Source organism: Chelonia mydas, chromosome 18, assembly GCF_015237465.2.
Source record: "Chelonia mydas isolate rCheMyd1 chromosome 18, rCheMyd1.pri.v2, whole genome shotgun sequence".
NCBI lineage: Eukaryota > Metazoa > Chordata > Testudines > Cheloniidae > Chelonia > Chelonia mydas.
In genome coordinates this window covers 22,047,376-22,063,334 of record NC_051258.2, presented here as the reverse complement: position 1 = coordinate 22,063,334, position 15,959 = coordinate 22,047,376, and the positions used below count along the sequence as shown (strand labels likewise).

Sequence of the window (15,959 nt, the reverse complement as noted above, 5' to 3'; positions counted from 1 at the left end):
TCTGATCAGTTCCTGACATGTCATTTTGTATGAGCACATCAGGACTAAAGGGTTAAGAATATGAAGTAGGGAGCTACATAAATATTTGGGGCCACCAAAGCCTTAAGGGCTTGATTTAGCTACATTAGAAACTCCTCAGTACACACACTATAATTGCAATAATCCTATGTTAGAATGCAGCACGCAAATGAAACTGGACTAGAGTGTTATCCAAAGGAATGCATATTGAAAGAGAATATTTTTAATTAATCCTTTTTGAAAATCAAAATGCACTCATCTTTCTTGTAGTCAGCTTGGTGATGGTGTGAAACGAATTCTAGAAGGGAAACTCAATTTAGTATGGTGTAGCACCTAATCTGAAAATAGATGGCCACTGAACTTCACAGTCCTGATGAGAAGACTAAACCCATTCACTAGCAATTTTCTAGTATATAAACATTTAATCTACAATAGATTTAGACCCTATGAAAGTGTAACTGGATGATTGAGACACTAAGTGAATCTGTTTAATCCCCAAATAGGGGGATAATGCACCTTAATTTTGCTCAGAGTTTTATTAATAAGAATGTAACTTAAAACATCATTATTAGTGACTTATGTATCTCATTATAATTTGAAATGTTGTCAGTATTTCTGTAGTGGCTTCAAAGAAGTTATCATTCATGAAATATTGAACCAATGACCTTAGCTATTCACTTATGATGAAAGGCCCAATATAACATTTTAGTGAACATGATATTTATGAAAAATGAAACTGCTCATTTCTATTAATCAATAGCACATTAAGCCATTTATCATTAATTTGATTTTAAAAGGTCATAGTGGAACTGGATATTCCACTCCCTTCTCATCTAGTTTCATTTTAATAACCAAGAGAGCACAAGGGGATGCAGAAGGAAAAATCACTGCTCTTTTGGTACATTTGCTTTCTTGAGCCAGGCAAGTCTAGAAGATCACCCTACTGCTTTCTGACTTGGAAATATTCATATGAAACAGAAGAACCTGAAGAAGAGAGAAGTAGCTCTAACGGCTCACAACAATGGTGTCCGTCCCATTTTACATATTAAAATGAACACAGTTGTCAGGTAGCGCCTGACTCTTCGTTTTCTCTTGATCACTTCTGACTTGAGAAAGGGGATCAGGTTGAAGCACAAAATGCTGTGACACCTTTGTTTGCGGTAAACAGCTATGCAAACCTTAGTCATTGAAAGGCATTAAATGTCAGTGGAATTTAGTGAAATAAATGCCTTTAAAGTGTTCTATAAACATGAATTATTTTTCTTTGTGACCCTTTATTCACATGTTAATCTTTGTACCCCTTCAGCATCTTACCTCTTTGATCCTTTGCCATAGTGGAAGGGTGACCACGGTTACTAAAAGGAAATCCAGCTAATGCTTGTGATGCTATTACAGCAATTGCACTCTGAAGCCATCCCTCCGTGCAGAAAGCCAACCTCCTGTCTTGTGCTACACAGTATGAATAACCTAGTAATTCGGTCTTGCTGTCATAATTTTGGAGAGGCAGGAATGTTTTGTTACTCCACTGATTCCTAAAGAGCCATCCAAAATCTGTCTCCACCAAATGTCATTGGAGTAGAGCCAGGCTGTATCTAAACAATCCAGCGTGGATGCAGTAAAGAAGCAAATTTTTCTTCATGCGTTTAGTGGAATATTCTCATTTTATTTGTCCTTCAAATTGCTACCGGACTAGTGTGTCTGTCTAGAGAGGATTATATGCCTGTGAGCTAGAGAGTACTGGTCTTGCTACATGGAAAAGCTACTGTCACAGTTTATAGCAGAGAGATATGTTTGTGGAATTTTATGCTTAACTCTCCAACTTTTGTTGCAGAATGTGGAATGTCCACAGTTTTTTTGTTTTGTTTTTTCAAAGTTGATTTGTGTTTGACGTTTTGGAATTAAAATACAGGAGGGGTCTGGTGTGAAACCCTGAGATTTTATACTCTTTCTTCAGAGTTGGCTGTAGCTATCCCATGCCACACAAAACTGAAATGGGAACATGCTGGCATGGTCTAATTAAAATAACGTGCACACAAAGGTAATGTATTTTGTTACTGGGTCTTGCTTTTACACTCAGGTATGCAAGCTGGTACTGTTGTGACAGCTTGGAAAACATGTCGCATCAAAATTGGTGCTAATATTTTATTATCCCGTGTGAAAAGCTGTATTTAAGTAATAAAGTATAATTTCATTTTACTCTGTACTTAGTATAACTAAATATGCTGGAATGTATCTGATGGATTCCCGTTTCAGGGCTGATTTTGATAATAATGCTTAAACAACATTGTCTGTGCTCTAAACGAATTTTGTTCCTTTTCACAGGCCTCTCAGGAAGAGCTGAAAGCTGCCTATCGCCGACTATGTATGTTGTACCATCCAGACAAGCACAGAGACCCAGAGCTCAAAACACAAGCTGAGCAACTGTTTAACCTTGTTCACCAGGCTTATGAAGGTCAGTGGAAGGCTTAGATTTGCAGAAACTGTCTTCATAGTAGTTGCTGGATTTTTGATGCTTGCATTGTGTAGTCTGGAGAGAGAGAGAGAGAGATTCCTTTGTGCTCTTTAAAGATGATGGTTAATTTTGCACTTTTGACTTGGTGCTTTGGAAAATCAGTACTTTGTTTTTGAAACTAGTATGTGCCCAATGAATGGAAAATGAGTACATTAGAAGAGCAAGAGTTGTATTTTGAACTGGGATCCAGTTAGGGTCTTATTTTTTATAATCTCTTATTGCAATTTATTTTTAATGGGTTTTTACCTGTCTAGATTGCCAGCTATGGCTAAATCACAATATAAAACACACATTTTACCACCTTCTTATTCTGTGTATTACCTCATGTCGGCCAGACCTCCTGAAAGTCAATTGCATGAAAAATCATTGTGAAAAGTTTATATGAAAGTCACTTGTACGAAAAGTATGCAGTAGATGGGTTTTTGTACATCATACTACAGATTATCACAACATAGAATAATACTTTTGCGATGTGTTCAGTGAATGAGGTAAGGAGTCGTACAATAAGATGTGGAGTCCTTGCCTCATTCACTGTGCAGCTCCACTAAATTTTTCATTGTGCAGTTAAGTTAACTGTGCAGGATGCTTAGTGTGACCCTTTCTTAGCTCTGTCGTATATAAATTTAATGAGAAAATGCCATGCAAAATGTGCTGTGCATGTGTGTGTTTGCACATGTCCTAACTTGGTCAAAACCAAATCAATTGTCTCTCTAACAGAAGCACTTTTAATCAGAAAAGTGCTGTTTCCAGGTCAAATGTCAACTTTCGGTCCCTAGCCATCAGAGCTGTTTTTAAATAAATAACTAAATAAGAAGTTGCAAGAATGTTTTTATAATGTAGTAACTAATTTTTTCAATCTCTAGTTTTGTTTAAACTTTTCAAAAAATCTACCTTGAACAGAGACCAGTGCTCAAAAACTTCAAATTGAAAGGCAAATTTAGCTTGTTTCTTTGTACTGAAGGGTCCTGAGTTTCCATTCCCGGTCACCCATTCTGTGTATCCCAGCATGGGTAGAGAAACATACGCTAGGTCTGCGCATGCTCACATGCTAAACATAGCAGTGTGGCCATGGTAGCATGTGTGTACCCAGGGGATCCGGTGACTAGCTCAAGTCACCACCTGTCCAGCCACAGCCACTGCTACGTGTATAGCACTAGCTCAAGTAGTAGGATGCATCTGTCTACCTGCGCTGGGAAGCACAGTCCCAACTGCAGTGTAGATGTATCCTTGAGGTCTTCAATCCTTTTCTTAGTGAGAATTTCCACACATTCGAAGGCCTAGTTAAGGACGACATAGCAAGAGTACTTTGCACGTAACGTCTTCCCCTCCAAAGTTCTCCAAGCACCGTACAAACAATGAATTTAACTCTCAGGTAAATATTGTTGGTATTCCATGCTGTTGATGGTATAACTGAGTGTGCTGGGGTGTCCGCCACACACAAGGCCTGAAGGGATGAAGGTGGTTAGTGTGCCAATTTACTGCATAGGCTGCACCTAGAGGAGGAGCTAGGGACTAATTAAAAGGATTAATTAAAACAGAAGCTCAGCTGGGCCGGAACGTAGTACAAAGCCCAGTAGCTGGGAGTAGAAGGAGCTGCAGAGAGAGAGGCTGCAGTCACTGTTAGGGTGGTACAAGGCAAGGTAGAAAGTTGCACACAGATATGGCAGTAAGGGATAGGACTATGCAGACCTCACCTGCTTGTCATAGGGTTCCTGGGCTGGGACCCAGTATAGAGGGTGGGCCTGGGTTCCCCTACCAGCCAAAGGGGAAATGGCACAGTTAAGAGGCAGTGAAAGGAAAAACTATTATTCTCTAAAATAAAGACTTTTCACATCACAAATAAAAGCTAATTTTGTATCTCGATTCACTGTTTTTCCTAAAAATGAGAGTTTAATGGCCAGTGAAACAGTCAGAATGTGCTGGGTGATGAATCTGCATAGGTGAGACAATTTAGTCTTACCAGATTTGGATCTGCCGTCAGGGGCAGATGTACTGAATCCATTTCTGCAAAAGATTTGATTGAAACTGTTTCCCTCAGATTATATTCTGTTATCTGGACTTGGCCGATACAGTTTTGTAGTTGTCTGAATTATTGATAGTTACTTACAGCGTTTTGGAGATTTGGGGAGAAGTAACTGAAACGTAAGTGAATTAGGAGCCAGTCGGATTGTTCTGTGGTAAAACTGCTACAGCAGCAAACTTGACAATCAGTGAGTTAGCCTGGAGGAAGGTTAAAGCAAAACAGCGAATAAATGATTCCTTATTAAATCCCAGAGAATTAGCTAAAGAAATTTGGTTCCTGTGTTTTCTGAAAAGTCAGCATTTCTTTCTCCCCATTAGACTTGAACGTGGGTGGAATAGTTTACATCATCCTTAATTAGGCCTGAGAATATATGGAAACTCCCACTTAAAAAAAGAAAAAAAAGCACTGAAGAACTTGAGTGGGTGATGATGGGGAATGGAGACTCAGGACCTTTCAATTAAAAAAAAATTGCATTTTAAATCTTGTTCTGGAAATTCAGAGAGCGCTGACATTCTGCTGTAAACAGGTCAGTTTTCTCTTTGAATTTCCTGGCTTTGTTTGTTATGTGTTGCAACCTTAAACATAAACTGTTGCTTATTCAGCATCAAATGGCTTTACAGATAAGGTTGGGCATTACAAAAGTTAAAACCCACTACCAACAACATATGAAAAATAGTATCTGTAACCATGCCTCCGTGGGTCACAACTGAGAATACCAAATTCAGGACAAACTGCTGAGAAATAGGGCACACACACCCCAAGACTGGAGGTTATTCTTCCATGAGATATACCAATCTAGCAACAAAAGTAAACTTCCGTCTCACCACACTGGCTAACAAGAAGTCAGAAAAGCAGTGTCCTTCGGTATTCCAGTCCTTGTATCACCACCAAAAACACTAGACTTAACGATGAGTGGTTATTTAAAACCAATTTCATCAAACCAAAAGATTCTTCTGATCCCAAAGGACCAGCCACGTACCCAGGTCAATACATAACTCAGATTTTACCCAAAAATCACGCTGTTGCCAATTCTTTAGTGTCTAAAATCTAAACGTTTATTCATAGAAAGAAAGAAAGGTGAGAGTTAAAATCCATTGAAGGAATCAAATACATACAATAATTGCAAATTTATTGGTTCAGGTTTTTAGCAGTGATGGAATAAACTACTGGCTTAAGTCAAGTCTCTGGTTGCTTCCAAATCATTGGAAGGTCCTCAGTCCCTTGGTTAAATGCTCCCATTCGTATAAGTCCATAGTTCAGAGGTTGGAGCAAAAAAGAGGCAAAATGGACATGTTTCTAGTGCCTTTTATAGCTTCTGCCATGTGGAGGGAAATCCATTGTTTCAAACAAAGCACTCAGCACAGCTAGTGGAAAATTACAAGTAGAAGATGGAGTTTGGAATCACATGAGCAAGTCACATGTCCATGCATGACTCACTCACTCATGGAAGGAAATTCCATTAAGAGTAGATAGGCATCTTCCATTGTGAGTTAAGTGTTTTATTAATGGGCCACTTAATTTGAATAGTCCCTTCAAGATGTGCATTCTAAATACTTCATGGACGTTACCCCAGGAGCAAATGTTTGAAATCCAGATCTAGAGCCAATACTCATAACTTCAAATACAAAAACGATACATGCATACAAATAGCATAATCGTATTCAGCAAATCATAACCTTCCATAGACAGCTTACTTGACATAATTTGTACAAGATTTGTTGCAATTATACAACAGTGGTAGCAACAATGATCTACATGGTCATATTTTAATCAGATAACATCACAGTACCGAGCTAGGAGAGGTGACTAGCTCACTAATCTCTCCACAGTTAAGATTGAAGCTAATTTTCCATTATAAACCTGATTTTCTTTTTTTTTAAACTTAACACTAATACCTCTCCTTAGCTTCACCAGATCCAAAACAATCCAACTGAAATCTTAGCCAAAGGTTGAACTGTTCTGGGAAGCTTAGTGTAAAGTACAGAAGACTTTTGGAATGGATATGTTTGTGGCAGGGGAGTTCACAGATTGAATTCATTTTCTGAAGATTTTCCTTTATTTTTTGTTCATATTTTGTTCGTGTTACTAAAATGGGTTGACCCATTCTCTTGGTGGTTTGGAGTTCTGCAGGAGTTTGAAATTATATATGCGCTTTTTCACTTAAATGATAAATGATATTCATCTGGTTAAATGGCATTTGACAAGGTGTTCATGGCTCAGTACAAATGTTATGACTTCTTCATGGCCTAGATGGGCATGGCTGTCATGGGTGGTGTAGCAGGCAGAGAACCACATGGAACTGGGTCAATCTGGTATAGTGAGTGGAAGGAAGGAAGCCAAATACTATGACGGCATGCCCCCTAAAAATGAATGGGAGTTTAAAGAAATTCCCAGGCAAAATAGTGAACTTGGAGTAAAGGTCAAATGAATCTATCAGTTCCCCAAAAAAACCTTTAAGGGAATGTTACGGTTTTCTGAAAAAACAAGGCCTTTAAGATGGAAATTCTATCGACATGAAGGCTTTCTACAGTGTGTATCACTGTGATTCTCTGTTAAAAAAGAATCCAAAATACTCAGAAGTATGCAAATGCACCAAGATGTATTTTGTAAAAGTAATGAGGTCTTAATAATATGGGACCTTACTACAGTCCTGCCTTTGCTGTTAAATCTTTGCTGAGAAGTTGGGGGAAGCCACCTGGTTTTCTTTTAGTGATATTGGGTGTGTAGATAGGACAAATAGGAATTAGCTTAGGACAGCAGTTCTCAAACTTCATTGCACCACAACCCTCTTCTGACAACAAAAATTACTATGTGACCCCAGGAGGGGGTACTAAAGCCTGAGTCCACCCAAGCAGAGGGGCTAAAGCCTGAGCCCCACCACCCCGGATGGACGAGCCAGCCAAAGCTGAAGCCCAAGGGCTTCAGCCCTGTGGGATGGGCCTGTAACCTGAGCCCAGCTGCCCAGGACTGAAGATCTCAGGCTTCAGCTTCGGCCGCGGGCGGTGGGGCTTGGGCTTCGACCCCGGGACCCAGCAAGTCTAACGCCAGCCCTGGTGACCCCATTAAAATGGGGTCCCGACCCACAGTTTGAGAACTGCTGCCTTAGGAAGTAGCTTTGTGACTAAAAGCATGCTATACTTTCTGTACCAAGAGAAGGAGATGAATAAACCATAAAAGTGTGTGTCTGGACTGATTTAAAAAATACAGACTAATACCTAATGTTGTGTGTGCTGAAATGCCATTCTGAATGGAATTTTGTAAATTCTCCTGCTGCAGTTTGATATTAGTGAAAAACCTCTCTGCTATATTCGTGTAATTGCACCAAAATGCTGCTTCTAGGCTCATTGCTGGAAAAGTGGGTAGGTATCACCAGGCAGCCTGTAAAATCAGCCGTGGCACAGTGCTATCGGTGTGCGCACCCAGTGGCAGTATTACCTTCTGTTTAGAATATTTCAGTCTTACTTCATCCACATAGCTGGGATAAGACTTGTGCTTTCTGTTAGCAGTTGGTTCCTCCTAGAGCTGCTTCACCAGATGAGTTGAGTGCAGGTGTTCACAGGTTTTTCTTCAGGGATGTGGTCGCTGCTGGGAAAATTATTGCCATAATCTCAGCTATTTGCTTTTGCTCCTTTGTGATTGGGATTTTTTATGTTTTAAAGTACTTTAAACCTTTTAGAAAAAACAAATTCTGAAGCTCTATGAATTGAGATTCAATGCCTGAATACGTACAAATGTGCTGTGCTCACCTGATGAAATAGGAAATGGTCCCATGGATGATCGCTAGAAGGTGTGTGTTTCATTGGTCTTAAAAAATATTGCTTCTGTGATTTAAAAATTGCAGATTATATTAATCTGCATGTCTCTATCAGAGTTTTTGTCCTTTTATTTTTATATTTAAAGGAATGGAAATCTAGTGGATAGAGATGTTAGTGTGTCCTGTGAGTAAGTGTAGGTGTAGAAAATCATTTGTGGAGCAGGGGAAGACGCTTTGTGTGTCTATTTACAGCTGGTCTACAGTATCTGTGTTTTTATTTGAAATAGTCATTGATATATTTGCTGGAATTTTGAAGGAAAGACTGAAAACTGAGTTCTGTACTCTGAGTGTGTTTGGTTTTAATTTGCAGTGCTTAGTGATCCACAGACAAGAGCCATTTATGACATATATGGGAGGAGAGGACTGGAAATGGAAGGATGGGAGGTAAGAGAAATTCTTTTCCTTATATCTCACAAAAGGGGCTAAATCCAGCCTAATTTGAAATACTTACGATATCAAAACTATCTATTTGAAGGCACTCTTGTTTAGTTATTTCTGCCTCTCTCTTTTAGAACATCTCGATGGATTTTCAAGTAATGCTTTTTTCTTCTTTTTTGAAAGGGGTACAACAAATCTGACATTCAGAGAGTTCCCTAATAGAATATTACCATGAAAAGCAACATCTTTCTGAGACAAATGTGTCATCGGTGTCTTTCCAGTCCCATGCAAATGTCTTTCATCTAAAACACTTTCACAATCAGCTAGTCTGTGAGATTAAAGATTTCTTGAAGCAGCTGTAAAGTGCTGTGAAAGAGGATTTATCCACTCTTTATCCTCCCCAACACTTCAACCTCTCTGGCCACTCAGTAACAGACTTAAAGGTGGCAATTCTGCAACAGAAAAGCTTCAAAAACAGACTCCAGCGAGAAACTGCTGAGCTTGAATTAATATGCAAACTAGATACCATTAACTTGGCTTTGAATAGAGACTGGGAGTGGCTGGGTCATTTTTTTTATTTACAGCTCTACAACATGCCTAAACCACTTCAGCCTTCTTTCTCAAATCATTGTCTTTAGAGTGTGTTGACCTGTCCTTTGTGACACACCAGCATTAGTTACTTTATCCCACCAGGAGACACCAAGTATTCTCTGCGGACATCTCTGATGGAATGCGTCAAGTTTCCTGTTGTGGGCTTCTTACATTTGCCAAGTTTCAGAAGTGTATAACTTTGTGGCTATCATGGTGACATTATATAACTTTATTGTGGTTACCATCTTGCGTTCCTGAGTAGAGTACCGTGATACTGCCTGAATGGAGTCTTCCGCATCCAGTCCACTCGTTTCACTTGCTCCGAGAATCCTAATATCGAACAGAGTCACTTCTCTGACTGCTTGCCTCAGTTCCTACTGTCCCACATGGGTCTCATGTTACAGCATCTGATTTTAGTTTGGTTTTAGCTGCTGGGGTTTCTTGTTCCAGGTGATGAAATCCCTCCCGGTTTTGGTCCACCACCCATCAGCTGATGAAACATCCAGTTTCACAGGAGAAAGGGTTACAGTATTTGTTTAGATTTTGCCATATATTTTCACCAGGGTGCTGGTAGCAGAAATATGGTCAATTTGGAGAAACTGGCACATGTTTTCCCTAAACACAGTTGCCTGGATCGAGAAGATACCTGTTTTTAGCATGGCTGTTTTGCATTTTTTCCTTTGACTTTTAGCCTTCTGATGTATGGTAGGGATACACTTTGTAAACTGAACCTTTCAGTAGGAAGTCCACCCAGAGTCCTTGTATTCATGCTAATTTGCAACGGAAAAAAGCAAATTAAATAGTTATAGATTTCTTCATTGAATTAAACACACAATTTTTCATCAAAGTAGCAATTTTAGACGTTGAAAAGTCAGCGCATACATAAGAACGGCCATACTGGGTCAGACCAAGGGTCCATCTAGCATTCTGTCTTCCGACAATGGCCAATGCCAGATTCTTCCAAGGGAGTGACTAGAATAGGGTGACTATCAAGTTACCCTTTCCCCTGTTGTCCAGTCCTGTAATCTGGCAGTAAGAGGCATCAATTAAAGTTCACCCACAAATGGTGAATAGTGATGAACACAAATAAAGAGTAGGAGTACTTGTGGCACCTTGGAGACTAACAAATTTATTTGAGCATAAGCTTTCGTGGGCTAAAGCTCACTTCATCGGATGCATAGCTCACAAAAGCTTATGCTCAAATAAATTTGTTAGTCTCTTAGGTGCCACAAGTCGTCCTTTTCTTTTTGCGAATACAGAGTAACACGGCTGCTACTCTGAAAAAAATAGAGTGTTTCACACCCAGCTGTTATAGACTTTAAAAGGGTTTTCATGGATATATTTGAGGCAAAATGGGGTATGATATGTTTAGAACTTTAATGTTTACATTTCTTGATTTTTGTTTAAAAATGCAACCTTATGTTACACTAATATAAGTTCTCATATTTAATACATATAGATAGTGAAAGCCTCAGTGCAATACTGATTATATGGAAGATCACAACCAGTATTTTAGATTTCCATTGCTAAATTCTTTCTGGGTCTGTTCAGCTTTCTACGTGCATAACCTAGACTGTGGATGTGTAGAGTCTAAGGCTATTAATTTTCAGTATCCCAATTACAAATAAGGGCTTGTCTACACTACCGTGCGGGGTTGATCTAAGATACGCAACTTCAGCTCATGGATAGCGTAGCTGAAGTCAGCGTACTTAGATCTACTTACTGCAGTGTCTTCACTGCTGTAGGTCAACAGCTGACGCTGTCTCATCGACTCCGCTTGTGCTCCTCGTTCTGGTGGAGTACCGGAGTTGACGGGAGAGCGCTCAGCGGTCGATTTATCGCAACTATATTAGATGCAATAAATCGACCCGTGCTGGATCGATAGCTGCCCGCTGATCCGGCGGGTAGTGTAGATAAGCCCTAAGTTACTTAGTTTTATTCCGCTGTTCATCATTGTGTTATGGGCTCTGGTGACTGGTATGTAAATATAAACAGTAGTGGATATAGGTGGCCCTTGAGAATCCAAATGAAGTGCCAGGTTGAATATAAAAGAATGAAAGAGACCTTTTCAGTCTCATGAGAACTGGACAGGCCAAGCATTTGAAACTTTGCAGTTAGCCTCCATGCAGGATGTGTTCTGAATTTTAACTCATTTTATAATCTGATGACTAGAAATTGAGTGAACTGACACCTATGGAACCTTTTCCTCTTCCTTATGTCATAAAGAAAGTCAGAGAAAAAGTAACTTAAGAGTTCTTAATTCAAACTTGCAAAGGTTAAGCAGCTGGGATTCTCCACAACATATTTCACCCTTTTGGCCTTGGCAAAGCATATTACCTGCCAAACGTGTCTTCTACATAGTTCTGAAAGACAGATTTAATATCCGGGTTTCTGTAAGGTGGTTTTAAAGTCAGCATCATGCAAGTCCTTACCATACCTCATGCTTAATTAAGACTTTACCACCAGCAGTTTTTGCAGCTGATATCTAACATCTAATGCCTCAGATTCATATGCAAGGGACCCTAGGAACCTTCTCCACAAAGTTTGGCTTCAAAAGGCTGATCGTTGCCTGGTGGGTTTCCCATCAGTTTTTCAAAGCCCAGCTTAACACAGTGCAAATCTCTTTTTGGGGTGAAGGGATGGGAGACTGGCTTCATTGAGATTTCATATATTTTAATTGTCTCTCTGCCCTGTAGAGCTGAACAAATACTGTAACCCTTTCTTCTGTGAAGCTGAATGTTTCCTCAGCTGATGGGTGCCCAAGACCAGTGCTATTATGCTTTTAAATATTGGAAGAAAAGGATGCTATAGGAGAGAAGGTAAAAGAAGGGGGAGGAGAGAAATGGCGTAAGGAGAAGTAGAGGAGAAAAGGTAAATGATGAAGGGAAAATCTAGAGTTTAGGGAAGTCAAGAATAGAAGAATGTACAACGGGAAAGACAGGAGACAGAGTAAAAGATAGTGGGACAGTGGGGAAGATTAAAGAAGGAAAACAGAAGTGGAGGGAAGATGAGGTAGAATGGAGAGAAGAGAATAAGGGGGCATGTTTCCATTCTGGTGTTCTATGAGACAGAATATGAATGTGTTATACAATTACATTTTTTGCATGGTTCCTATTGGAATCGGGGTTCCCTTTCCACAAAATTCCATAATCCTCTGTGCGTGAGGAGTGGGTGAAGGCGAGGGACGAGTGCTGGAGTGAAATGTCCAACACAGGAATCTGAACTTCAGAGACAGCCGTTCATTTCTGGAGGCCACTGTGTATCTCACTTGAAGCCAGGGTGGATTTGATTTAAATCACTAGTCAGGAAGACTCGATTTAACCATGATTTTCTACATAAAAGTGCATTCTTGTTGGTTGTTATAACCTTAATACATATTCTTTACAACTCAGAGATAGATGTAGGTTTCATTTTTAGAAGGTACACACTATATATTTTTAAACAGTGATTTATTTTGAAAATTTTTCAGATTAGTTTTACAGCTACACTATATCAGAAAATGAATGATTGTTTGGTTATTTCATTTACCAAGGATAATTGAAGCAGATATTTATGAAGTCGTTGGGAGGTGAACTATCTCTGATTCAGCAGGTTAATCATTAATATTTGGAGGATTTTCTTGCCATGCTGTATTAGGAGGAGACCATTGCCAGACAGGCATTTAAATTGTTTTATTTAACTAAAACAACAAAGTTAAGTATTCTGGATTTTTTTTGTCAACAGCAAACATATAATATTTTAACAAAACATACATATGTCCCTTGCTTCTCACATTTATCTCCAGACTTCTTCTCCTTGTCCAGATCTATTCCGCCCCTAACGATCTTCTATTAATTGAACTTTCTGAAACTTTGCACTTTTAGAGAGAGGTAAGGGATTGACTCTGTGTATGCAGATTTGCAGAGGGACAATCGAGTTGAGGTCTGCTATGTCTCACTTCTGTATATTATTTATTTAAAAACATTTTTGCTGTTAACAAGCATGTTATCTCTGGAGAGACGAATCCAGTTTGAGAACTGCAAAACGAAGCATCTCTGGTATCTTCTAGACTGAGCACTGAGTCCCACTGGGTAGATAGAAAGATTAACCTAAATAATCTATTCAGAAGCCTGTGGAACCCCATAATATTGGGTCCCTCATCCATGAACTATTGGAACTCATTTACAAAACTTTTCTTAAACATTACATGAATATATTGTCTCATACTTTAGAATTAGAATTTATAATCCCTATTCCATGATGAGATATCTTTGAGCTATAATGTGTCTTAATTAAAACTATCTTTAGATAGGTTGTTTTTTTTTAAGATTTTTTTTATTTAAATCAGATTTTTTTGATAAAATGCTTTTTGAGGAAAAAAACCTATCATTGATTTTTATCCATCCTGTTTGAAGCCATGAACTTCCACATGATAAAATTCCAGTATAAGTGTTAGTGGAAGCACTGCTTAAAACTGGGTGTTAGGCAGATTAGAGTTAGCAGTCTGTTTTGAAAAGTCAGCAGATTTAGCCCTGTTTCTTCTTTTAAATGAACTATGTGGTTATCCCGAATGTAACTTCCTTTTGAAGATGAACTTCATAATGAAAAATAGGACCCTTAGGCACTGATCCTGCAAACACTTACACATGCTCACCTGTAAGCACATCAGTAGACCAGTCTCTCTGAGTCATTAAAATAAATATTTCATTTTGATTGTTAAGATTTGCTGTCTTTGACTGATTTGGTGGTGATAACAGGATTACATTAGTTTAAAATGTAGCTCTGGATCTCTAAACCCCATTTGCTGCTGGTCAGTTTCCAGGTGGAGTATAAAGTGCTGGTTTTAACCTATTGAGTTTTATGTGACTTGGGACCTCTCTACTTCAGAGAGTTTCTTTCACGATGTTGGTACCACTACATTTGTGATCAGTGGAGGTGATGGAGCTGTATGCTCATCTTGGGTATAAATGGAGAAGGGGGCTGCTGGCAGGACACTTTTCATGATGGCATCATCGCTTTGAAACTCTCTCTACCCCCTCACATCCCAATATGCCAGATTTATAACCCGATGGGCACATGGCATATAGACCACCTTTCTCCTAGGCATGTGAGAAAGGAATTGATTGAAAGAGAGAGTGAGAGGGTTCTTCTGTGTGGGGCAGTTATAGGGTTATTGGTATGGTATGTGAATATCATCATACCTTGTTGGAACTGCCAGATATATTAGACCTCTTAGTCCTTGTCCTCAAAGGAATGCCTTCAAAAGATGAGCCTGGGAGCTTAAATTGATAACTTTCCTTTGATTAAAAATCAGAGACTCAATAAAGACACTGGATTTATGTTCTCATTGCAACTATCTGTACTCACTAACGCTCATAGTTCTGTAACTGCAGAAGTGTTAACTTCCCACTTCACGTTGAATGGTCTCCTGCAATACGTATTAACTCCTAATGCTAAACAATCTATTCCATCTTGTACTTGGCTGTGACACTCTGAGTACCTTTCCCACACCTGAAAAAGAGCTCAGGTAACTCGAAAGCTTCTCTCTTTCACTACAGAAGATAGTCCAATAAAATATATTACCTCAGCCACCTTGCTTCTCAGATACCTGAAATACATACATGTGTATATATAGAGAGAGATTTTTCTTATTTGTGTTGTATAGTTTTAATTGTGTAAAAAGTACTTTGGGCCAGGAATAGGTGCTTGAATTATAAATCTAAATAAATAAAGTAATAAAAACACAGTGGCTTGATTTCACAATGGATCACAGGAAACAATCATATTGTGACAGGAAAGGGGATCTTATCTAAGAAGGGAGTGAAAAGCACTGGAGTGTTCTAAATCCCATCAGAGATTCAGTTGTCTGTGATTGTTGGCTGGATGTTCTGTTACCTATTAACCTTAGTTTCTTAATTCCTTTGTGCACAGGTTGTGGAGAGGAGGAGAACTCCAGCTGAAATTAGAGAAGAATTTGAGCGTTTGCAGAGAGAGAGGGAAGAAAGGAGACTTCAGCAGCGAACTAATCCCAAGGTAAAGTAGAAAACACATCTGATCTGAAGAATGAAGCCTTAAACCATAGGCTCTAGGGCTGGAGCACCCACAGGGAAAAATTGGTGGTGCTCTGCACCCACCGAGGCAGCCAAACTCCCCCTGCCCCAGCTCACCTTGCCTCCGCCTCCCCCCCCGAGCGCGCCGCATCCCCGCTTCTCCTCCCAGCACTTGCTGCCACAAAACAGCTGTTTCGCGGCATAACAAGCTGTGGGAGGGAGGGGGAAGGAGCGGGAATGTGGAGCGCTCAGGGGATGAGGCGGGGCGGAGGTGGGGCGAGGATTTGGGGAAGGAGTCCAGTGGGGCAGGGAGGGGACGGAATTGGGGCATGGACTTTAGGGAAGGGTTTGGAATGGGGGCGGGGTGGGGGACAGGTTGAGCACCTACCAGCATCAGGAAACGTTGGCACCTATGCCTTAAACTGTTAGACGTAACAGGTTTAATGGCTAGAGGAGTGATCTGAAACTAACAGGGTCATTTATTGTAGTTTTTCCCACCCTTTTATAATGCTGCAACTTATAAGGGAAATTCAGGGAAAAAAACATTTAGCATGTGCTTTACAGTAAAGTGAATTGTTTTAAAACGTTCTGCTC

General features: G+C 39.7%; 1 protein-coding gene across 1 annotated transcript in view; it reads left to right on the top strand.

Annotated features, from left to right (window-relative positions):
• DNAJC11 (DnaJ heat shock protein family (Hsp40) member C11) overlaps positions 1 to 15,959 on the top strand; it is a 73,400-nt gene that overhangs the window by 10,686 nt on the left and 46,755 nt on the right. Inside the window, exons 2-4 of the mRNA XM_037881117.2 lie at positions 2,341 to 2,470; positions 8,678 to 8,751; positions 15,247 to 15,348. Of these exons, the coding sequence (XP_037737045.1) occupies positions 2,341 to 2,470; positions 8,678 to 8,751; positions 15,247 to 15,348 (306 nt within the window). The remainder of the gene's footprint in view (positions 1 to 2,340; positions 2,471 to 8,677; positions 8,752 to 15,246; positions 15,349 to 15,959) is intronic.